Source organism: Scyliorhinus torazame, chromosome 15 (genome assembly GCF_047496885.1).
Source record: "Scyliorhinus torazame isolate Kashiwa2021f chromosome 15, sScyTor2.1, whole genome shotgun sequence".
Taxonomy (NCBI): domain Eukaryota; kingdom Metazoa; phylum Chordata; class Chondrichthyes; order Carcharhiniformes; family Scyliorhinidae; genus Scyliorhinus; species Scyliorhinus torazame.
This window is the reverse complement of record NC_092721.1, coordinates 80,885,463-80,910,469: the sequence shown is the minus strand read 5'-3', so window position 1 is coordinate 80,910,469 and position 25,007 is coordinate 80,885,463. Positions and strand designations below refer to the sequence as shown.

General features: G+C 47.6%; 1 protein-coding gene across 1 annotated transcript in view; it reads left to right on the top strand.

Annotated features, from left to right (window-relative positions):
* ercc5 (excision repair cross-complementation group 5) overlaps nucleotides 1-25,007 on the top strand; it is a 211,813-nt gene that overhangs the window by 2,660 nt on the left and 184,146 nt on the right. Inside the window, exon 3 of the mRNA XM_072475900.1 lies at nucleotides 13,830-13,970. Coding sequence (XP_072332001.1) covers nucleotides 13,830-13,970 — 141 coding nt within the window. The remainder of the gene's footprint in view (nucleotides 1-13,829; nucleotides 13,971-25,007) is intronic.

Below are 25,007 nucleotides of genomic sequence, written 5' to 3'. Positions count from 1 at the left end.
AATGGCCTGCGGGGGAGGACTCCGGCTTCTTATACTCCGCCTTCAGGGCGGAGCTAGAGGTCAACGGCCAACCAGGACCCGGGATCTGTCAGCCAATGACATTAGGGCTTCCAGTCCCACATGACCCCTAATACATACTACCACATTCACCCCTTGTCAAAAATGAACCCGGCGGGTTGATGCTTCGCATGGTGGTAAGGGTTTACAGGGCTGGTCCTGGGAGGAAAACATTCATATGGCAATACAGTATGTACAATTTTGTCCTGTTTCAACTATTTACAGAAGGTATCGGGAGAAAAAGCAAAATGTCCTTGTGAAAAGTCCATATATTGATTTAGATCGACGCCACGAGTCGGTCGGGCAGTCTGGTCGTCCGTGTCGATCGCCTCGGCCCCGGTGGTGGTGCTTGTTCCGGTGTTGTCGTCTCCGGGAGCCTTACGGTTTCAGCTTGGGCTTTATTCTTGGTCGGGCCTGAGGGGAGGGGAACCGATCCTCCTGGGAAGGGGGCGGTCGCGGGGTGCGGCGGTGGCAGGAAGGGGGGGGGGGTTGGGTGAATGGTGTCGGGGGGGGTGTGTGTGTTGCCGGCGGGCGCCAGATCCCGCAGGGAGACCGTGTCCTGTCGGCCGTCGGGGTACTCCACGTAAGCGTACTGCGGGTTCGCGTGGAGGAGGTGAACCCTTTCGACCAACGGGTCCGCCTTGTGTGCCCGCACATGCTTTCGGAGCAAGATGGGTCCTGGGGCCGCCAGCCAGGTCGGCAGTGACGTTCCAGAGGACAGTGCAGGGGAGGGAGTTCAAAAACTACAAACTACACGTCCTTCCCCAACTCTGCGCCCCCACATTACTGGGATTAGATTTCCAGCGCAATCTACAGAGCCACGGGTCTGCCCGCTTGGTTAAGGGTGGCCGCTAGAGCTACGTCGGAGGCGTTGCTCTCGACCTGGAAGGGGAGGGACTCATCGATGACGCGCATCGTGGCCTTTGCGATATCCGCTTTGATGCGGCTGAAGGCCTGGCAAGCCTCTGTCGACAGAGGGAAGGTCGTGGTCTGTATTAGGGGGCGGGCCTTGTCTGCGAACTGGGGGACCCACTGGGCGTAGTATGAAAAAAAAACCCAGGCAGCGTTTCAGGGCTTTTGAGCAGTGCGGGAGGGGAAATTCCATGAGGGCGCGCATACGTTCGGGGTCGGGGCCTATTATCCCATTGCGCACTACGTAGCCCAGAATGGCTAGCCGGTTGGTGCTAAAAACGCACTTGTCCTCGTTGTACGTGAGGTTCAAGGCTTTGGCGGTCTGGAGGAATTTTTGGAGGTTGGCGTCGTGGTCCTGCTGGTCGTGGCCGCAGATGGTTACATTGTCGAGATACGGGAACGTGGCCCGCAACCCATGTTGATCAACCATTCGGTCCATCTCCCGTTGGAAGACCGAGACCCCGTTTGTGACGCCAAATGGGACCCTTAGGAAATGGTATAATCGCCCGTCTGCCTCGAAGGCTGTGTACTTGCGGTCACTTGGGCGGATGGGGAGCTGATGGTAGGCGGACTTGAGGTCCACGGTGGAGAAGACTTTGTATTGGGCAATCCGATTGACCATGTCGGATATGCGGGGGAGAGGGTACGCGTCTAGTTGTGTGTACCTGTTGATGGTCTGGCTATAGTCTATGACCATCCTTTGTTTCTCCCCTGTCTTCACTACTACCACCTGTGCTCTCCAGGGACTATTGCTGGCCTGGATTATGCCTTCCTTTAGTAGCCGCTGGAACTTAATCAGCCTTAATCAGGTGCGCACCATCCGGCCTGAAAAAATGCGGTTTGCATTCTGCGCAGATGTGGCAGTCCCTTGTGACTGTACGGACCTCCTCTAAAGAGTATGGGAGGTTGCGGGACTTGATAAAGTGGAAAAACCGAGTGACCCCCGGGTGGCAGAGGTCCTCGTGGAGGGTTTGGAGGCGGTTAATTTGTGCATTGGCACATGTGCCGCGGGATAGGGCATCGGACGGCTCGTTCAGCTTTCCGGGACGATACAAGATCTCGTAGTTGAAGGTGGAGAGCTCGATCCTCCACCTTAAGATCTTGTCGTTTTTGATTTTGCCCCGCAGTGCATTATCGAACGTGAAGGCTACCGACCGTTGGTCGGTGAGGAGCGTGAATCTCCTGCCGGCCAGGTAATGCCTCCAATGTCGCACAGCTTCCACTATGGCTTGGGCTTCCTTTTCCACTGAGGAGTGGCGGATTTCTGAAGCGTGGAGGGTTCGGGAGAAACAGACACGCTTAATAAATTGTAGCACACAAAGACTCCGAGAGACGAATAGAGTGAAGTCGATGAGGCTTTATTAAGCGTGTCTGTTCCCCCGCAGCTCGATAGTAGAATGGCCTGCGGGGGAGGACTCCGGCTTCTTATACTCCGCCTTCAGGGCGGAGCTAGAGGTCAACGGCCAACCAGGACCCGGGATCTGTCAGCCAATGACATTAGGGCTTCCAGTCCCACATGACCCCTAATACATACTACCACACACCTATAACCCCTTTATATATCAGTGACTTCTATTGGATAAATTAACATCAAATTAGTATTTAATTGGAAGGTCTGTTAACCCATTCTGAACATATCTGACCAAAAATAGTTAACTTTGTTAATTTAGCTTGAAAAGAGAGCGGAGGAAAACATTTCATACTTGACACTGCCTTTGACCTTTCATCACATTTTGGCCAAATCAATGCATCTCTTGTCCAGTATTTTTATACATTTGAAAATCGATTTACTGGATGGTAAATTGATTGGTTCCATTCCACGAAGTTTCATTTCTAAGTAGCAGATGTGAAACTGTTAACTTTAATTGTGAATGTATTTCAATTAATATTGCTTTTCTTAATCCACTTTGTACAGATTTATTCAAGTCCAGTTATAGCATAGCATCTCTGTGAAATGGGTAGCACAAGTGGATAGGACTGTGGCTTCACAGCGCCAGGGTCCCAGATTCGATTCCCCGCTGGGTCACTGTCTGTGCGGAATCTGCACATTCTCCCCGTGTCTGCGTGAGTTTTCTTCAGGTGCTCCGGCTTCCTCCCACAGTCCAAAGACATGCAGGTTAGGTGGATTGGCCATGATAAATTGCCCTTCGTGACCAAAAAGGTTAGGAGCGGTTATTGGGTTACGGAGATAGAACATAGAACATTACAGCGCAGTACAGGCCCTTCGGCCCTCGATGTTGCGCCGACCTCTGAAACCACTCTAAAGTCCATCTATATTATTCCCTTATCGTCCATATGTCTATCCAATGACCATTTGAATGCCCTTAGTGTTGGCGAGTCCACTATTGTTGCAGGCAGGGCATTCCACGCCCTTACTACTCTCTGAGTAAAGAACCTACCTCTGACATCTGTCCTATATCTATCTCCCCTCAATTTAAAGCTATGTCCCCTCGTGCTAGACATCACCATCTGAGGAAAAAGGCTCTCACTGTCCACTCTGTCCAATCCTCTGATCATCTTGTATGCCTCAATTAAGTCACCTCTTAACCTTCTTCTCTCTAACAAAAACAGCCTCAAGTCCCTCAGCCTTTCCTCATAAGATCTTCCCTCCATACCAGGCAACATTCTGGTAAATCTCCTCTGCACCCTTTCCAATACTTCCACATCCTTCCTATAATGAGGCGACCAGAATTGCACGCAATACTCCAAATGCGGCAGCACCAGAGTTTTGTACAGCTGCATCATGACCTCATGGCTCCGAAACTCAATCCCTCTACCAATAAAAGCTAACACACCGTATGCCTTCTTAACAACCCTCTCAACCTGGGTGACAACTTTCAGGGATCTATGTACATGGACACCAAGATCTCTCTGCTCATCCACACTGCCAAGAATCTTACCATTAGCCCAGTACTCTGTCTTCCTGTTATTCCTTCCAAAATGAATCACCTCACACTTTTCTGCATTAAACTCCATTTGCCACCTCTCAGCCCAGCGCTGCAGCTCATCTCTGTCCCTCTGTAACTTGTAACATCCTTCTGCACTGTCCACAACTCCACCGACTTTAGTGTCATCTGCAAATTTACTCACCCATCCTTCTACGCCCTCCTCCAGATCATTTATAAAAATGACAAACAGCAGTGGCCCCAAAACAGATCCTTGTGGTACACCACTAGTAACTGGACTCCAGTCTGAACATTTCCCATCAACCACCACCCTTTGTCTTCCAGCTAGCCAATTTCTGATCCAAACTGCTAAATCACCCTGAATCCCATGCCTCCGTATTTTCTGCAGTAGCCTACCGTGGGGAACCTTATCAAACGCTTTACTGAAATCTGTATACACCACATCAGCTGCTTTACCCTCATCCACCTGTTTGATCACCTTCTCAAAGAACTCAATAAGGTTTGTGAGGCACGACCTACCCTTCACAAAACCGTGTTGACTATCTCTAATCAAATTATTCCTTTCCAGATGATTGTACATCCTATCTCTTATAAATATTTCCAAGATTTTGCCCAAAACAGAAGTGAGGTTCACTGGTCTATAGTTATCGGAGTTGTCTCTACTCCCCTTCTTGAACAAGGGGACAACATTTGCTATCCTCCAGTCTTCTGGCACTATTCCTGTAGACAAAGATGACTTAAAGATCAAAGCCAAAGATAGGGTGGAAGTGAGGGCTTAAGTGGGTCGGTGCAGACTCGATGGGCCGAATGGTCTCATTCTGTGCTGTATGTTCTGTTCTGTCATAAATTACAAACCAACAAAATTGCTTTTTATTCCATTTGTAAAATCACCTCCCACCATGATCTTATTTTCATTAAGTAATTGAATTGTTATTGTGGGGGTACAAAGGGTATGCAAGTCCTTGGGTTACATTTTACTTTTAGAAACAAATAAGTCATTGTATTTCAACTTGAATAATTGAACAGAGGTATAAGATGGCTGAGGACTATTTCATGATAATTAGGGAGAGAAGAGCTATTATAAAAGACATGACTTCAATAAGCTTTACTTGCCATCTAACTTCTATTATTGAAATTCCAGTGATCCTGGTTACTGAACCTGGGCATTCTTTGACGATCTCGCACTAACACGTATGATTGTCTACCTAAGAATCATGGGTTCTGTGGGTTCTTGTGTGGCTGATGATCCTGATCCTAGAGCCGCAACTTCGATTGCACAATTGGCAAGTCTTTCCAGGATGTGGGATGGGTCTTTGCACTCTAGACTGCTGGTATTCCTTTCTCAGACTCCTTTTCCGGGTCTGCTGTTGCTGAAGAATTGTGTCCCTTCAATCAGGAGGTTCCTCTAAGTAGGCCTCTTCTGAGCAAAGGTCTCCCTTTGCTCAAGATGTTGACGTTGATGTTGAATTTCTTGAGGTAAGCCATCAAGGTGTCTTTGAAGCGTTTCCTTTGTCCTCCTCCTGTTCGGAAGACTTTCTTGACTGGCGCAAAAAAGATTTGCTTTGGCAGTCAGGACCCAAGGTAATAGGAGCAGGAATAGGCCATCTGGCCCTTCGAGCCTGCTCCGCCATTCAATGAAATCATGGCTGATCTTTTGTGGACTCCGCTCCACTTTCCCGCCCGAACACCATGGGTGCGATTCTCCGACCCCCTGCCGGGCCGGATAATCGGCGGGGGACCGTGCGAATTGGATGCCAATTGGGTGCGCATGGCGCCGGGCCGCACGGAGAATCGGCGGAGACAGCAATAGCGGCGATCCACCGGCTGCGCCGAGATTCTCCGGCCCGAACGTGAAGAGTGGTCATCCGAAAAATTCCGAGTCCCGCCAGCGCCGTTCTAACATGCTCTGGGCCGGCGGGACCTCTGGGTTGATGGGTCCGGGGGCGATGGGGGGTCCAACCCCGGGGAGGCCCTCTGTAGTGGCCTGGCCCGCGATCGGGGCCCTCCGATAGGCAGGCCGGCCTCTCTGGCTGTGGATCTCTTTTCTTCCGCGCCGGCTCCTGGATCCCTGCACCATTTGGCGCCGGGTTGACGCCAGGACCGACAGCTGGAGCGGCATGGGCCGCTCCTGCTCCGTGTTAGCCCCCCCAGGACCTGAGAATCGGGTCTCGGAGCCGGCGCCGGTGTAAAATACTCCCGTTTTGGCTCTGGCACTCTGGTGCCGGACCAGAGAATCTTCAAAAAACTATCTATATTAATCTTGAAAACATTTAATGAAGGAGCCTCAGCTGCTTCACTGGGCAGGGAATTCCATCGATTCACAACCCTTTGCGTGAAGAAATTCCTCCTAAGCTTAGTCCTAAATTTACTTCCCTTTATTTTGAGGCTATGCCCCCAAGTTCTGCTTTCACCCGCCAGTGGAAACAACCTCCCGCATCAATCCTATCTATTTCCTTCCAAATTATATATTTTTCCATAAGATTCCCCTCCCCGCATTCTTCTAAATTCCAACGAGTACAGTCCGTCTACTCAACCTCTCCTCGTAATCCAACCCCTTCAGCTCTGGGATTAACCTAGTGAATCTCCTCTGCGCACCTTCCAGCGCCAGTACTTCCTTTCTCAGGTAAGGAGACCAAAATTGAACACACAACTCCAGGTGTGGCCTCACTAACACCGTATACAGTTGCAGCATAACCTCCCTCGTCTTAAACTCCAATCCTCTAGCAGTGAAGGACAAAACTCCATTCGCCTTCTTACCCACCTGGAAACCAACATTTTGCGACCCATGCACGAGGACAACTTTTCATTGTGTAATCTTTAGTTTGCCGCCCTCAAGTGCATTAACACTTCCAGATTGAATGTCATTGACACTTCTCTACCCACCTGACCAGTCCATTGATATCTTCCTGCAATCTACAACTTGCTTCCTCATTATCAACCAACCTCTTCATCATGCTCCCTTCATTTAAGTCTAACTCATTGAATGTACAACAAAAAGCAAAGGAGCTAATACTGAGCACTGGAAAAATCCTACCAGACACAAAAACACCCATTGGCCTTTGCTTCCTATCACTGAGGCAATTTTGAATCCAACTTGACAATTTATCTTGGAGTCCCTGGGCTTTTACATTTCTTATCAGTCTTTTATGCAACACTTTGTCGAAACCCTTGTTGACAGGGCAGCACAGTAGCACTGTGACTTCACAGCCAGGGTCCCAGGTTTGATTCCCGGTTTGGACACTGTCTGTGCGGAGTTTGTACGTTCTCTCCGTGTCTGCGTGGGTTTCCTCCAGGTGTTCCGGTTTCCTCCCACAAGTCCCGAAAGACGTGCTGTCAGGTAATTTGGACATTCTGAATTCATCTAGCCGGAATGTGGCGACTAGGGGCTTCTCACAGTAACTTCATTGCAATGTAAGCCTACTTGTGACAAAGATTATTATTATTGAAATCCATGTAGTCTGCATCAAATATGCTATCCTCATCGATCCTCCTTGTTGCCTGCTCATAAAACTCAGTCAAGTTAGTCAGACACTTTTAGCTGATGGCCCCCTGCCTTTCTCAATGGCAATTCATCCTGTCTCTCAAAACGTTTTCCAATAAGTTGACCATCACCAAGGACCGGCTGATGATCTGTAATTACTTGGTCAATCATTCCTACAGTTCTCCAGCACCGTACCTGTAGCCAGAGAGGATTGGAAAATGATGGTCACTACTGTTGCTATTTCTTCTCCAGCTTCTCTTAACTGGTGAATTATCTACATTCAAAGGTGTCAAACCCCTTAATATTTCCAACTTTCTATGTTTATCCCATCCAATATTTAATACCTCTTTTATTGCAATATTAGCATATTTTACAGGTCCACAGATCACTGAAAGGGGCCAAACAGGTGGAGAAGGTAGTCAAGAAGGCATACGGCATGCTTGCCTTCATTGGCCGGGGCATTGAGTATAAGAATTGGCAAGTCATGTTGCAGCTGTATAGAACCTTAGTTAGGCCACACTTGGAGTATAGTGTTCAATTCTGGTCGCCACACTACCAGAAGGATGTGGAGGCTTTAGAGAGGGTGCAGAAGAGATTTACCAGAATGTTGCCTGGTATGGAGGGCATAAGCTATGAGGAGCGATTGAATAAACTCGGTTTGTTCTCACTGGAACGAAGGAGGTTGAGGGGCGACCTGATAGAGGTATACAAAATTATGAGGGGCATAGACAGAGTGGATAGTCAGAGGCTTTTCCCCAGGGTAGAGGGGTCAATTACTAGGGGGCATAGGTTTAAGGTGAGAGGGGCAAAGTTTAGAGTAGATGTACGAGGCAAGTTTTTTACGCAGAGGGTAGTGGGTGCCTGGAACTCACTACCGGAGGAGGTAGTGGAGGCAGGGACGATAGGGACATTTAAGGGGCATCTTGACAAATATATGAATAGGATGGGAATAGAAGGATACGGACCCAGGAAGTGTAGAAGATTGTAGTTTAGTCGGGCAGTATGGTCGGCACGGGCTTGGAGGGCCGAAGGGCCTGTTCCTGTGCTGTACATTTCTTTGTTCTTTGTTCTTTGTAGCATCATTTCCCACTTTGAGAAGATAAAAGCAAAGTATTAATTGAGAACAAGTTCTAATTGGTCCTACACTTTCATTAGTTATCCTCTTGCTCTTTGTGTATTAATGAAACATTGAGTTTTGCTTGCCAACATTTTTTTTATGTACTCTCTTTGCTTTCTTCATTTCCTTTTTAATTTTACCCTGCACTTTCTGTACTCATGTATGCTTTCTGCTGTACTGAAATCTCAGTATCTGGCATAAACCTCCCTTTTTACCTTAATCTCCTACGTATGTTCTTTGATAACCAGGGTGGTCATGATTTAGGAGTCCCACCCTTTTTTCCTTACATGTCAATGAAGAAGAACAAGTAACCTTTGTTCTGACCCCTACCTACTCTGGACATACCTCCCATTGCTCTGCCACTGATTTACCTTCAAGCAACAAAAATTGGGCTTTCTCCAATTTAGAACTTTTACTCCTGGTCTATCTTCCGCCTATCCGTTAGTCCATTAGATTTAACGGGAGATTCTCTGCTGCCGGTAGTGGAGTTCCCGATGCAATGGAGAATCTCTGGGGGGGGGGGTGGTTGAGAAAACAAACCCCAATGCAATGCTCCGGTTCCCTGCTGGTGGCGGCATCGAGGTTCGCGCCCCACCAGTGGGAGGCTGCAAATGAGTCATTTAAACTCATTATAATCTTATTACAAGCTGGACACCAGGTTCTGCATGCCTCCGTGATGCTCGGGCCCTCTGGTCAAGGTTCACAAGGGCGAGGGTTGGTGCAAGTATTTTTAAGCCTGGCCCTGGCATGCTGGACCTCGCGGTGGACCAAAGGGGTAAGTATTTAAGGTAGATACCCCAAAAATCCATCAGAGGGCAAATCCTGCCCCCAACAGAGACCCCCACCAGACTCCCCCATCCCATCAGTCACCCCTGCCTGGAATCTAAAGACCGGTCTAGGCAGAAACATTGAAAAATCAATGCTTTTTTCACTCACCTGTCCCTTACACCTGCTGCCTCAGACATGGGTATAGAAATGCTTGTGAACATCTAGCCATGATTGACCACTCCTGATTACACCAAAAGCAGTTAAATGCTTCCTGCTGAGAGAACTAAGTGAAAACACTTGCAACGAAAATAGAAGTAGGAGGAGGCAATTCAGCCCTTCAAGCCTGCTTCACCATTCATTATGATCATGGCTGATCATCAGATTTAATGCCCTGATCCTGTCTCTTTACCACCCCACCCGCCACCACATCCCTTGATTCCTTTAGCCACAAGAGCTATACCTAATTCCTGCTTGAAATTACACAATGTTTTGGCCTGAACTACTTTCTGTGGTTGTGAATTCACTACTTTCTGGGTGAAGAAATTTTTCCTCCCCATAGTCCTAAAATATTTACCTCTTATCCTCAAACAATGACCCCAAGCTCCGACTCTCCCACCATTTACCCTGTCTAATCCTGTTAGAATTTTCTCGGTTTCTATGAGATCCCCACTCACTCTTCTAAACGCCAATTAATATAATCCTTACTGACTGTGTGTCTCCTTATATCCATTCCAAACGCTTGAACTTTACATATAATCTGCAATGTGGGATTCCTTGGAGAGGTGCTTTGCCACAGATGCTGATGCAGGCTTCTGTTCTTGAAAAAACGAAAAGGACCCCTTAGATTGTGGGTCATATCGTCCAGTCTCCCTATTAAATGTGGAAGCGAAGTTGTTAGCCAAGGTGCTGACATTAAGATTGGAATCTTGTCTGCCAGAGGTGGTGGGGAAAGACCAAACTGGTTTTGTTAAGGGGCGAAGACTGACAGCGAACGTGTTAAATGTGGTGCTTGCTCTGGAGGAGGGTTGGGTCCCAGAGACCATAATCTTGCTGGATAGAGAGAAGGTTTTTGACTGGGTAGATTAGGATTATCTGTTTGCAGTTTTAGAAAAATTTGGATTTGGATTGGGCTTGGTCACGTGGGTGCAGCTGTTATATATGGTCCCATTTGCCAGTGTTTGCACTAACAAATTGACCTCTGCCCCTTTCGTTTTTATCGGGGTACCAAGCAGGGATGTCCATTATCACTTTTGCTGTTTGCACTAGCAATAGAGTCACTAGCCATGTCCCTGAGATCCTTGAATACTGGGGAGGAATAGTTAGAGGTGTGGTGGAACACAGGATCTCATTGTTATAGGTGAAGGATTCGGAGGCATCAATGGATAACATTTTGGAAGTCTTGCAATGTTTTTTGGGGGGTGGGGGTTAGGGAAGTGCTGTTCCGGCTAGCTGGAAGTCATTTTTGATTTTTGGATGTCCAGATAGTAACGGATTAGGGGAAACTCCACTCCAGAGGTCGGGTTATACAAATCTGGTGGCAGGACAAAGCGAACTTGCAAAGATAGGACGGTCTCCCATTATCCCTGGCGGGCCGAGTGCAATTGGTTGAAATGAACATCTTACTCAAGATTTTTATTCTTATTCCAGTGCCTTCCGATAGTCTTACCCAAGGTTTTTTTCAGAGAGGTTGACTGTCTGGTGACTGGGTTTATTTAGGCAGGTAAGAGTCCCAAGGGTCAGGAGGACGTTGCTCCAGAGGGAGAGACAATTGGGGGACTTGGCCTTGCCAAACTTTCAATAATATTATTGGGCAGCTAATGCTGAAAAGGTGCTAGAGTAGTTTGGAGATTTGGATGAGCTTTCGTTTTGGTGGAAGCAGACTCTGTGAGGGGAGCAAGCTTTGTGGCGCTGGTATCACTCTGTTACCGGTGGTACCAAAGAAACATTCAACTAACTTAGTAGTAGTAGTAACCACGTTGAAATCTTGGAGGCGGGCAGCAGGGTGGCACAGTGGTTAGCACTGCTGCCTCACGGCGCTGAGGTCCCAAGTTCAATTCTGGGTCACTGTCCGTGTGGAGTTTGCACATTCTCCCTGTGTTTGCATGAGTTTCGCCTCCACAACCCAAAGATGTGCAGGGTAGGTGAATTAGCTATGCTACATTCCCGCTTAATTGGAAAAAATGAATTGGGTTCTCTAAATTTATTGAAGACTTTTATTAAAAAAATTTTAAAAATTGGAGGCAACTCTGCCACCGTTTCACTTGAAGGCTGCCTTGAGGCCAACCTCTATCAGTGCGAATCAGTTATTCCAATCTGCAAGATCGGATGTGAAATGTAGGGAATAAAAGGATAAATGTTTTATAGAAAGTGGGCACTTATTTTTAGAAGGTCGGTTCACCTAGCTATGGGGAACTGAAAGAAAAATATGATCTCACAGATGCTGATGGATTCAGATACCTCCAGGTGCCCAGATGGATCAAAAAGTACTTTTCAGCCTTTCCGACAAAGCAGCCTTCTACCTTGCTCAAGAAGATCTTATCCCGCTACTGGTTCGGAGGCGGACAGCATATCAGACAGCGGATGATGGGAGAGGAGACGGGCTCTGTTGAGAGTGTGAAGGCAGAGTGGACGGAGGAGCTGGGTCCACTCTTGGAAGAGGAGGAGGTTTGGAGTCGGCTGTTGAGGAGGGTGAACTCGACCTTGTCCTGTGCAAGGCTGAGTCTCATCCAGCTGAAAGTGGTGTCCCGGACACACCTTATGAAGGCTAGAATGAGTTGATTTTTTGAAGAGGTGACTGATAGATGCGATCGGTGTCTGGGGGCCCGGCACATCATGCACGCATGTTCTGGTCATGATCAAAGCTGGCGGACATCTGGAGGTCCTTTTCTTTTTTTTGAGACTATGTCGGTAATCCAATGAGTTGGAGCCTTGCCCATTGGTGGCGGTATTTGGGGTTTCAGTTGTGCCGGAACTCAGGGCAGGTACAGATGACCTGGCTTTTGCCTCACTGGGGGCAATGAGCCAGATCCTCCTGGGCTGGAGGTCGATTACACTGCCAAACACCGAAGCATGGTTGGATGACTTACTGGTGTTTTTACATCTCGAAGTTTAAGTTTACCTTGAGATGATCAGTGGAATGGTTTTACCGCAGATTGTTTATATTGTACTTTAAGAGCTGGTCACTGTTAGCTGTTGTTGGGGGACGGGGTGCGTAGGGGGGGGTCTTGGTAACTAAGGTTTACATTTGTAAGGAAAGAGAGAGGATGGGGGAGGAGATTCTTACTGTTTCAATGTTATTCTGTGTTTTTGGCGGTTTTGTACTAAAATTCTTAGTTTTAATAAAAATATTTCCAAAAATAAGTAATCTGCTATGTAAGACCTTGTCGAAAGCCTTCTGAAAGTCTCAATAAACCACATCCAGCGGTTCTCCCTGGTCAACTCAACTAGTTGCACCTTCAAAGAATTCTAGTAGATTTGTCAAGCATGATTTCCCTGACTTTCTCAGATTATGCCACTGCTTTCCAAATGCTGTGCTGTGAAATCCTTGATAATGGACGCTAGCAACTATCCTAATATTGATCGTGGGCTAATTGGTCTATAGTTCCCTGTTTTCCCTTTTTGAATAGCAGGGTTATATTAGCTACCTTCTAATCTGTAGGAACCACTCCCGAGTCCAAAGAATTTTAGAAAATGACCACCAACGGACCTATTATTTCCAGGGCCACTTCCTTATATACTCTGGGATGAAGATTATCAGACCTGGAGATATATCCGCCTTTAATCCCATTAATTTCTTCAAAACCATTTCTTTACTAATACCAATTTCCTTCAGTTCCTCACTGAAACTGTGTTTCTCAGATCTTCCAGTACATTATTCATGTCTTACATTGTGAAGTCTGGTCCCACCTATGTGTAACCTGTCCAGTTTGTACAGGTCCGGCCTCCCCCAGAACCGGTCCCAATGCCCTAGGAACCTGAAACCCTCCCTCTCGCACTAACTCTTCAGCCGTGTATTCTTCCGATATACCCTGAGTCATTCTCGTTAACAGTATCCAAAGCGATATGTCCGTTTTACAAGGGACTGACCGCAGGAGCTTTGTGCCCTACCTGCTTAGCTCTCTTGCTCTGCCTGGTGGTCAATCATTCCCTTCCTGCCTGTGGTGTGACCACCTTTCTGTTAGTACTATCCACTATACTCTCCACCTCACAGATGCTCCACAGTGTACCCAGCTGCCACTTCAGCTCCGAAACCCAGGCTTCCAGAAGCTGTAGCTGGATACTCTTCCTGCACACGTGCTGGTCTGTGTCCTGCTTCCCACATGGAGCAAGAGGAGTAAACTAAGGCTTTGAGCTCTTCTGCCATGACAAACCCCTTTTAAATTAAAGCTTTGGAAGATGCTTGCTATTAGATTATATCCAATTCTCTAGGACCCTTCTTCCCTTGTCCTCGTTACTACCAATTATAGCCCTTGCAGATTATAAACCACAAAATATTTTCAAACTATAAGTGATAAAAGTTGTAAAAACCTACCGACTTTACCCACTACTTACTAATCCGCTCTCTCCCTTGTGGCTTTAACTGCTGCAGCAGGGCAAGACCACTCTGAAGAATTAAAAGTTACAAAGCAAGGAGAAAAAACCAAAAGCAGCTCTTCCCGCTTTGCACCAGATTCCTACTGTTTCAAATTCCCGAATTTCAAACTCACTCTGATTGTGTCTTACTCTGGATGTGAGGTGGGTTTCTCTGTTTTCTGGTTCAGCATGCCGTTGGGATTCTCTGTTTTGCCTGCTGGTCAATGGGGTTTCCCATTGTGAGGCAGCTCCACTCCTTCGGGAAATCCCCGGGCTACCAGCAAAACGGAGAATCCCAACGGCAGAGAATTCAGCCCGTAGTCTCTCCCACTGCTAATGCGCAAAGCTCAGTGTGATTTGAGGCCCGTTTCTTAAATAGAGTTGAGTTGGGCTGAGATGACTCGCACATCAGCTATACTTCAAAAGTATGTAATCGACACCTCTTACCTCCTAATCAGGCTTCAGGTGATTGACAGATAGCTGACACCCAGTTATCTGCATGGGGCAGCTCCTTTATTAATGTTTCAATTGGATTACTAAACTTATAAAAAAGGAAAGACTTGCCAATCAATTCTCACTCTGTTTCAAATTCCGAAGCTTCGAACTCACTCTGGCTGTGTTTCACTCCAGGAAGGGATGACTGATTTGAGGGATAGTCTCGAATAGGGGTGTTGGAAGGGGGGGGGGGGGGTCACTCTCATGCATCTGTGCTAAGGGGGAGGGTGACCCAGAAATTCCCATGGTGGGGCCAGCCACTCAAAATGGCAGCCCGATAGCAGGACTCTGAACGGAATCCCCTGCGCTCCTCGCCATGCATACATTTGCCTGGCTGGGGAGAGTGAATCGCTTCAGGGCACCTTTCCTAGCGCCACTGCAAACTGCTTCGACAGCAGAGCATAGTCTCCTAAAAGGAGAATCCAGCCCTTAATGTAGTTATGATCAGTATGACAAAAATGTTCTCCCACTCACTCAAAATGTTCTTTTGAATGCATTTTATGAATACCTTTTTACAGTGACTTTTATCCTGGTTAGTATTAGGGTAGTTGAAACAGAGAGTGGGCATAAATGGGTCACTTTATGGTTGGCCAGACGTACCGGTGGTGTGCAACAGGGTTCAGTGCTGGGGCCTCAGCTCGTTACAATTTCTATGAATGACATGGGTGAAGAGAGTGAAGTTGTGGTTGCTAAATTTGCTGATGACACCTTTGTAAATTTTGAAGAGGAGAGAAGGAGGCTACAAAAGGATCTAGCGAGGTTAAACAAGTGAGCAAAAACCTGACATGGAGTATAATGTGGAAAAATGTGAAATTGTCCATTTTGGCAGGAAGAATAGAAAAGGAGCACATTATCTAAATGGTGAGAGATTGCAGATGAAATTCGGAGGGATCTGGGTGTCAGTGCATGAATTGAAAATGTATTGTGCAATTAATTAGGAAAGCTAATAGAATTTTATTGTTTTTTGCAAGAGGAATGGAATACAACAGTAGATTGGTTATGCTTCAGTTATACAAGGCATTGGTGAGATCACATATGAAACAATTCCATACAGTGTTTATGGAATTATGTAAATACATTGGAAGCAGTTCAGAGAAGGTTAAGTAGAATAATATATAAATTGGGCAGATTCTCTTGTGCAGAAAGGTTGGATGGGCTAGGCTTGTATCCACTGAAGCTTAGAAGCATAAGAGGCAAATTGATTGAAAGATCCTGAGGAGTCTTGATAGGGTGGATGTGGAAAGGATGTTTCCCCTTTTGGCCGAATGGAGAACAAGGAGGCACTGTTTAAAAATAAGGGGCTAGATTCTCTGCTGGTGGGATGCTCCGTTTTGCCGGCAGCCCGGAGGTTTCCCGATGGCATGGGGCTCCCCCACCATGGGAAACCCCATTGACCGGCCGGCGTAATGGAGCATCCTGCCGGCAGGGAGAAATAGAAATGTGGCCGGCGGGGCGGAGAATCCAGCCCAACAGGTCTCCCATTTAAGGAGAAATGTTTTCTCAGGGTTGCATTTTTCGAATTCTCTCCCTCAAAAAACATGAGTCTTTGAATATTTTAAAGATAGAACTAGATAGATTCTTGATAAGCAAGTAAGTGAAAGGTTATCTAGGGTAGGTGGAAAAGTGGAGTTGAGGTTACAGTAAGATCAGCCATGATCGTATTGAATGGTGGAGCAGCTTCAGGGGCCGTTTGTCCTACTCCTAAGACATATACTTGTATATGCTACTACTATTACTGCCCTTTTTTATAATCTTTATTGTCACCAGTAAGCTTACATTAACACTGCAATGACGTTACTGTGAAAAGCCCCTAGTCGCCACACTCCGGCGCCTGTTCGCATACACCGAGGGAGAATTAGATATGTCCCATTCACCTAACAAGTCTTTCGGACTTGTGGTTCAGAGGTTCTCAGCAGTTTACCAGCATATTTGCACTTCTACCTCCCTTTACCTGTTGAGTGTGGCATGATGGTGGTGGGGAGGGGCAGTGGTGTAGTTTATAGTTCACCCTGTTTAGTGGGGCAGTGGTAAACTCTAATTTACACGTAGCAGTGAAATTACCCATTTTTTGTTGCTCAATTAAAACCCCTTTAGCTTCATTTAATTAGAATATGCAACTATTCAGAGGTTCTGTAGTTCTGCTTTAATTTATGGAAGTGAGTGTCTCTGTTTCGAAGAATATTGTGTATTTTGTAATTTAACGTAAATATTTTAACATTGAATTCTGTTCACATACCTGTTTTGATAAATTTGTCTGCCTCGTGACATCTCTGAATAAGAGTGATGCAGCACTGTAATTTGGAGTATAGAGATACAGCCTCTGGCACCTCTGCTAGGACTTATTGGGGGCAAGAGTCGAGTAACAATTAGGTTTGTTGCTCTGTTTACTTGCTATAAATATAGCAGTCAATATGGTCGCCTTTCTTAATCCTAATTATGAGTATACTTTCAGAGTTGCCAGGTATCTCTCGATACCGCCACAAGGTTCAACCCGAATACTGATCAAAGAGCCAACAGGTAAACAGGGCAGCACGGTAGCATTTGTGGATAGCACAATTGCTTCACAGCTCCAGGGTCCCAGGTTCGATTCTGGCTTGGGTCACTGTCTGTGCGGAGTCTGCACATCCTCCCCGTGTGTGCGTGGGTTTCCTCCGGGTGCTCCGGTTTCCTCCCACAGTCCAAAGATGTGCAGGTTAGGTGGATTGGCCATGATAAATTGCCCTTAGTGTCCAAAATTGCCCTTAGTGTTGGGTGGGTTACTGGGTTATGGGGATAGGGTGGAGGTGTTGACCTTGGGTAGGATGCTCTTTCCAAGAGCCGGTGCAGACTCGGTGGGCTGAATGGCCTCCTTCTGCACTGTTAATTCTATGAATCTATGAATACACCAGTTAATTAGTTCAAAGTCAATACTACTTTATTTACACACAGTATGATCGACTCATGCACGATAATACTACAAACTAAACTATCTCTATCACTAATGTTGCTAACATTTGGTTGGTTCAATTGGCTCTGTTTTATAACCTTTGCTCTCGAGTCGCCAGGTATCTTTATGATACCGCCACGAGGTTCAAGTAATGATCAATAACTCAATACACCAATTAGTAAGATTCAAATCAAAGCACATTTATTATACACAGTAATCGCTACTCATGCATAAATTCTACTTCTATAACTAACATGCCTATACTTAGCTTCGGACAGGCCCATCAGGTCAGGGGAACAAATGGCCTTTCGTTCGGGTTCTGAGTCTGCGGGATTCAAAAGTTGGTACGGACTGGTAGCTAAGAGTGCCTATCTCGTAGCGAGCGTTGACTTGAGACTTACGGGCTCTTGGAGGCAGCTGAACCGGTCACTGTCTAGGGTTGGTTCGCGTTGCTGAGTGACCCGGTCAAGAAGGACGATTTGAACTTGGGGGCCTAACTTTATAGTCCCCAGGGGCTTCCCGCCTTTCGGGGCGGACCCTGTACCTGGTTCCAAGTGATTGGACTTCGTTCCAATCGTTTGGTTCGATTTCTCCTACACTGGAGCAGTTCCCTGCTCGATTGGCGGTCTTGAGGTGTCCGTTAACCTCTTTTGTGTTGGCTCCTGCTGGCGCCGAGGAGTCTGGCTTGGCCCTGTTTACCTCAAATGTTTTGATTGTTCCCGGGGATCGCTCATTAGTATGTAGATGGCTGCTACATTATTATGCAGAATGCTGCTTCCATCAATGCTGTCTGGGCTTTTGCAGAGTTTAATACACAGTAAACTTGCACCTGCTAGTTTCTGCCTCTGTTGGCTGAATTTCCCTGCAGCTTTTGCTGTTCTCCATTTTACGTCGGGAGTTGGCCAACCCAGGTGGCTACAGCCCTCCTTGTGATCTTAACGCGAAGCGTGAAAGATCACATAACTGCGTTGTTCTTCATTCCCTGACCCAGCGAGCACTCTTCTATGGCCTCTACACTGACCATAACTATGCAAGAAATTTTTTAACTGACAATTCTGAGGGGCGCTATGTCAAACAGGACATGCATTGCAAAACAAGAAAATCGGTACCTCTAACTATCCTTAATAAACTGCACTCACTCAAACATGCAATCATACTAACTTCCTAAACAATACACACAAACTCATAGCAGCATTATACACATTTTTCTGGCTTGGCAGTGAAGCTCAGGATTGTACAATCGCTCATGAAACATTTCTTTATTCACAACAAAAACGCAAACGAATGTTCTTTATTATAGATCGCGGGGGTCTGGTCATATCCGAAAATAGGGGATCTGATCCTATATACCTGGGTTCGAGCGTGGTAGGCTCTCCTTCTCCATTTTCTCAGACAAATAGTCTGCACGATGCAGCAGAGTATCACCAATACTAATAGGGATTCTATCAAGTAGGACAGGGAGTACCACGTTATAAACCTGTCACACCAAGATGGTGTGGTGTCGCTTGTGACTGGGCTCTGGGTACTATGGGGAAGTGAATCATTAACGGCTGGGGGTTGAGGTCAGGGAGCTCGCGTTCGCGCGCAACCAAATGTCCATTAGGGTGATGAGCCACACGGAGGATGTCCTCATGGTTCTTCTTCTTTCTCTTTTCTCTTCTCTTCTCTTCCCTGGTCCTGGAGTTCTGCGGGATCAAGCATAATGTCTGTTACTATCTTGGTTTAATATCTCGTATGATAGCCTGTCTGTCCTTTAGTGCCAATTACTCCCATTATAATTGGTCACTATGTGTGGCTCCCTCATTTTTTTTTTTTCTCCAAAAACTGAATTTCAGGACAAGACACACTTACAAATACTGAACCAGTGCGAGCCGTCTTGCAGACTGTGCGGTTTACAATCCAAATGTTTGAGGATGTAAATAGCAGAGGGTTGGCAATCTAAGGGTTACCTGAAAATAAAACAAACCTTTTTTGAAGAAAATTGCTGAAATGAGGTGCGTTTGTGCCGCGATGGGTAAGATTTGGATGGAGTCCCACGGTAGGACGGCGACCAATGCCGTGTGTGCCCTACCTGAGCATAGCTGACCAGAGGGGGTTCCCAGGCAGGGCAGGTCCCAATGCCGTTTCTCCACTGTCTGAGCAACCGACAAGAACGGGCAAGAAATGTAGTCATCGTGGGGGGTTGCCGTATTGGTTCTTCCTTCGCACCAGAAGGGCAGTTACAAACGGGGGTCTGTGTATCTGTCGACAGACGAGTTCCTCTGAACTGGCGTCTGGGACATTAACAAGTCTCTGCGGACAGTTCTCCGAGGTTTCGGCTGAAAAAATAAGGCGTGGGGCTGTGGGAAAAAACGTTTCCGGTCTAACATACAACGTTTAACAGTACAAGTACAAACAACATCAAACATGCTGCAGGTTCCTTCAGAAAGGACACCGTTTTCTCCCAAGCGGTTCCTGGACACCTTAGTTTTCGGTTGCGAACAGGGTCGCAAAGGGGTTCTCGTTTTGGGAGTCAGCCTCAAAGTCGTCATCTTCTCCCGGATGCCAAACTCTCGAGTGTATCTGGGCTGATAAGGCTGCTTGATGTGATTTGGGATCGCTCTCGTCGTTCCGGACGAGTCTGTACGAATTATCTCGGTGCCAAAAGGTGGTGTGTAGTTCTGTGGGGACGGAATCGGGGTCGTCATTGTAGGTCGGTGGTGGGGTTTGTTTAGGAAAGTGATCGTGAAGGAATTACTCGAATCGTGGTCAGATTCGCTGGGTGTTGGTCCTGTTGCATGGGGATAGTAGGGAGGCGTGCTGTGGCTATTGTCTGAGTCAGTCGCTGTCACTGCTGCTGTCTGTGGGCGTTCCGGGGCGGAGTCTATATTTTGGGGGTGGAGTCGAGGTTGAGTCCGTGGCTGGGCTGGACGTATTGGGGGAGGGTAGGGTTACGTGGGCGGGGCGTGGTCTGCTGCGTTGAGCATGACATGATGTACGTGGTTAGACTGTGTTCCATATGCCTTCATCTGGTTGATATGGAACCACGCAGTCTTTCCGTTGGGGTAATTTATTTTGTAGACGGAAGGGCTTACTTTGTCCGCAATGGAGTACGGACCCGAATACTTTGGTGACAGGAATGTGCTGGGGTTGTATACGGAGAGCATGACTTGCTGGGCGCGATTCTCCACACCCGCGCCGGTTGGGAGAATCGCCTGGGCCGCCAAAATTTCCCGCGACGCTGGTCCGAAGCCCTCCCGCGATTCTCCCAAGCGGCGGGAACGACCCCGTCGAGTTCCGCAGGCCGGAGAATCGCCAGAGACACCAAAAATGGCGATTCCCCGCGCCAGCCACGTCATGTTTCTGGCGCCGCCTTTACGCGGCGACAAGGCCTGGCGCGTGTAGATGACGCGGCCCCGCTCCTAGCCCATTATCGGGCCCTGAATTGGTCGGGATAGGAGTCGTTTCGCGCAGTCGTGAACCTCGACGGCGTGGGCGTTTTGGCGTGGGAGTGGAGAATCTCGCCCGCTGTCCTACACTGAACTCAAGTCGCATGCACTGTCTTATCGAAACAGGCCTTGCTCTGTTTCTTTCTTGTGCCCAATTTCACTGCGGCTGCTAGCTGAGCCGTTTTAACATTCGCCATTATTGTTCTACTGCTTTCTCGTGTGTGAGGGACGTCACTTCGGGGCTGGTCAAATCTAATCCTAATAAAAAGTCTGTGCCTTTCATTGGGCGTCCAGTCATGAGAGTGTGTGGGGTGTCACCTGTGGATGTGGAAACCGTATTTCGCAGAAACATCAGTGCAAAAGGGAGGACCGAATCCCAAGTGGTGTTGTTTTGCTGGACCATTTTTCTGAGGGTTGATTTTAGGGTCCGATTCATGCGCTCCACGATACCACTTGACTGGGGGTGGTATGCAATGTGGAATTTTTGGGTAATGCCAAATATCGTGAGGACGTTCTTCATGACACGTCCCGTAAAATGGGAACCTTGGTCGGATTCAATGCTGCGGGGGAGTCCCCATCTCGTAAAGATGTGGTGGGTTAGGACCTTGGCTGTGATCTTTGCAGTGTTCGTTCTGGATGGGAATGCTTCCACCCATTTTGTAAACGTGTCTATCACCATGAGTACATATTTATAACCATTCCTGCAAGGGGGCAATGGTCCAATATAATCAATCTGGAGGTTAGTCCAGGGGCCATTAACGGGTCGGGTGTGACTGAGTTGAAGTTTTTGGGTGTATCTGTCCGGGTTGTTCTGGGCACAGATAAGGCAATTCTCAACGTAGTGAGTTACATCGTCTTTTAAACTCGGCCACCAACAGAGCTGCCTGAGGTGGGCTGTAGTTGGATCGATTCCCTGATGTCCATGACTGTCATGGAATGAACAAATCAGTTGATTCCTGTTCAGGAACCACATAAAGGGTGTCTTTTAACACCACACCGTCATGTGTGGTCAGAGCGTTTTAAACCTATCATAGGGGGTTGGATAGTTTCCTTTTAAAATCTCTCTGAGATTGCTGTCCTGCTTCTGGGCCTGCACTAAATCCTCGATATTAGTCTGCGAGACCTGAACTGCATTCATGGTGCGCTTTCGGGGGGTGTCCCAAAATATCCGTGCCTGGAACCTGCTTTAGCCAGTGCGTCGGCTTTTACATTTCCAGGGGGGGAGGAACGATGGTGACTACGAACTTTGACTATTCCAAAAGTCCTGTTCTGTGCTTGCTCTAAAATGTGACGGAGCAATGGGGCTGAAGGGAGGGGTTTTCCGTCTCCGGAAACCAATCCTCTTGCTTTCCACAGGGGTAGGACTTCCGTAAGGCTGTTGCAGACATAGAGGCTGTCCGAATATATGTCTACTGGGCTGGGGAAGGAATCTGTGTGTTCCACTATGTATGCGATGGCCGCAAGTTCTGCTGCCTGCCCGCTTAAGTGTTCTGGAAGTTTTATTGCTATTTCTTCTCAGGCGCGTCCCTGCGCATCCTCGACGTAAATGTCGCATCCTGTTATATGCTTCCCTTCTAATACTGTGGAAGATCCATCCACATATATCCTAATGGGTTCGCACGTGTCTGTGTGCTTGGGGCTCTGGGTTGAACTACCTATCTTTCTGGGGGTGTTTTAGCAATAAAGGGGACTGTGTTGTGGTGTGGAGAGATAATTTCACATTCATGGGAGCTTCCGGGGTACTGTAGGTTATCGGCTAAAACCGTGTGGGTCTTTGTCCTTTTAACAGTGATGTCCCGTCCCTGCAAAAGAAGGGTCCATCTGGCTGCTCCAATCTGACTAACTGTACCGTCCTTAAGTCGTCCGTCCAGTAAAAGTTGGGTGGGGGTGTGTTCCGTGAGAATTGTGATGGGGTTCAGTCCGGTAATGTAAGAAAAATACTGTACTGCCCAAAAAACTGCGAGCAGGTGCCTTTCACAGCCTGAAAATCCTTGCTCCACAGCATCTAAAATTCTGGAGGCGTAAGCCACGGGCCTTAACTAACTGTTCGTGCCGTTCCTGAAGGAGCACTGCCGAAAGGGTGTGGTCTGTGGTTGCTACCTCTCTAGCGTAAGGGGAAAGAGGGTCTGGAACTTGTAGTGCGGGGGCTGCTATGAGTGATTGCTTCAACGCATCCACAGCATCTGTATGCTGCGGAAGCCATTCCCAGGGGGCTCCCTTCTTTAGGAAGTCTGAGAGGGGTGCTGCCTTGCTGGCGAAACCGTCAATGTGATTTCGGCAGTAGCCAACCAGTCCTAAAAATGACCGGAGGGCTGAAAAGTTCTGGGGAAGGAGCAATTTAGCAATCGAGTCCATCCTTTTGTGCTCTATCTTGCGGTTACCGTGCGTGATAATTGTACCCAAATATATCACCTTGTGTTCCAAAATCTGGGCCTTTTTGGGGTTTACTTTGCATCCAATTGCTTGTAGGAGTTCCAGGAGTTCGGACAGAAGCTCGATGTGCTCTTCCTTGGTGTCTGTCTGCAGTAGTAGGTCGTCTACGTACTGGACCAGACATTCGGGGCGAGAAAATTTGGCTAAACCATTTGCCAGCTGTCGGTGGAAAATGGAGGGGGAGTTGTGGAATCCTTGTGGAAGGCATGTCCACGTGTACTGTTGATTTTTAAACGTGAAGGCAAATTTGTACTGGCACGCCTTTGCCAATGGGATGGACCAGAATCTATTACTGATGTCCAAAACCGTAAAGTATCGGGAATTGAGTCCCTGCTTGAGCATGGTCTCGGGACTTGTTGCTTCTGTGGGGGCTGCTGCGGGGGTGATTTTGTTGAGTTCCAGGTAATCGATGGTCAGTCACCATGATCCATCGGGCTTTCTCACTGGCCAAATCGGGGTATTATTAGTGGAGGCTACTGATCTAAGTACGCCCTGCTCTAATAAGCTTTCGATTACTTTTGCAATTTCTCCCTCTACCTCTTGGGGAAATCCATATTGCTTTTGGGGTCTAGGGTCAGGTCCTGTGATTTGTACTGAACCAGTCATCCGGCCACAGTCTGGTTTGTGGGTCGTGAATGCTATCCTGTTCTTTTGTAACACTGCCCTAACCTGCTTGTCCGTGCTAATTGTAGTCGGGTTAAACCAAAATTCACTAACAGCGCTAATTTTGTTGGCGTTTTCACCTATTGTGAGCGTTGCGGGGGCTCTTGCAGATTTTGATATTTTCCAGACACATTGGTTGACTGGATCAAAGGATAGGTTGTGGGAATTCATAAAGTCTATGCCCAAAATGTGTTCTGCTGTGTGGGGCAGGTCGACTAAAACTATGGGGTGCTTGCTGGTGATGTTGCCGATTTGAATGGGTACAGGGGTTGTGATGTGTCCCTGCTGTAAGTGGTCTGTAAAGCCGCTGAGGGTGATAGTGGCTGTAGTGGGCCATGTGTCCTTTTGAAACATGGTGGAGGAATTTATTGTGTGGGACCCTCCTGTGTCCCAGAGAAACTCGATGGGCTGTCCCCGTATCTTTGCTGCAACTACCGGTTGTCCGGACCTATCCCAAAGGGTGTCGCAGACCCAACTGGGGGAGCCCGAACACCGTCACCGATAGAGGTAGCAAGCACAGACCGCACCCTTTCGGCCGTGCTCCTTCAGGAACGGCACGAGGAGTCTGGCTTGGCCTTGTTTATCCCAAATGTTTCGATTGTTCCTGGGGATCGCTTATTAGTATGTAGATGGCTGCTACATTATTATGCAGATGGCTGCTTGTATCAATGCTGTCTGGGCTTTTGCAGAGTTTAATACACAGTAAACTTGCACCTGCTAGTTTCTGCCTCTGTTGGCTGAATTTCCCTGCAGCCTTTGCTGTTCTCCATTTTAAGTCGGGAGTTGACCAACCCAGGTGGCTACACTAACGCCTATATTTAACTTCGGGTGCCCACTTAGGTCAGAGGAACAATGGCCGTTGTTCGGATCTGAGGCTGTTGGGTTCGAAGAGGTAACAGGAGTACAGCTAAGGTCGTCTGTCTGGTAGCGAGCGTTGATCTTGAACTTACTTGCTTCTGATGATGCTGGTGGATAGGTCTCTCCGCTTGAGAGCCGAATACAAGAGAGTGAATCTCTGGTGGGAGTTCCTTCTTATATTTGGAGGGGCTTCACGTGCTTTTAGAAGGGCCTTAAACTTGGTCCCAATTAATTGGGCAGCTTCTTGATCATTTGTCATCGATCTAAACCAATAAAGGGGTAGGTGCCCTGATGGTTGGGCGTGTCCTAGTTGGCCGTTGGCCTTGCTTTGTTTGTGTCTTTCGGTTGGGGTACTGGCGCTGGGATGTCTGCGACAGTATCGGCTACCTGA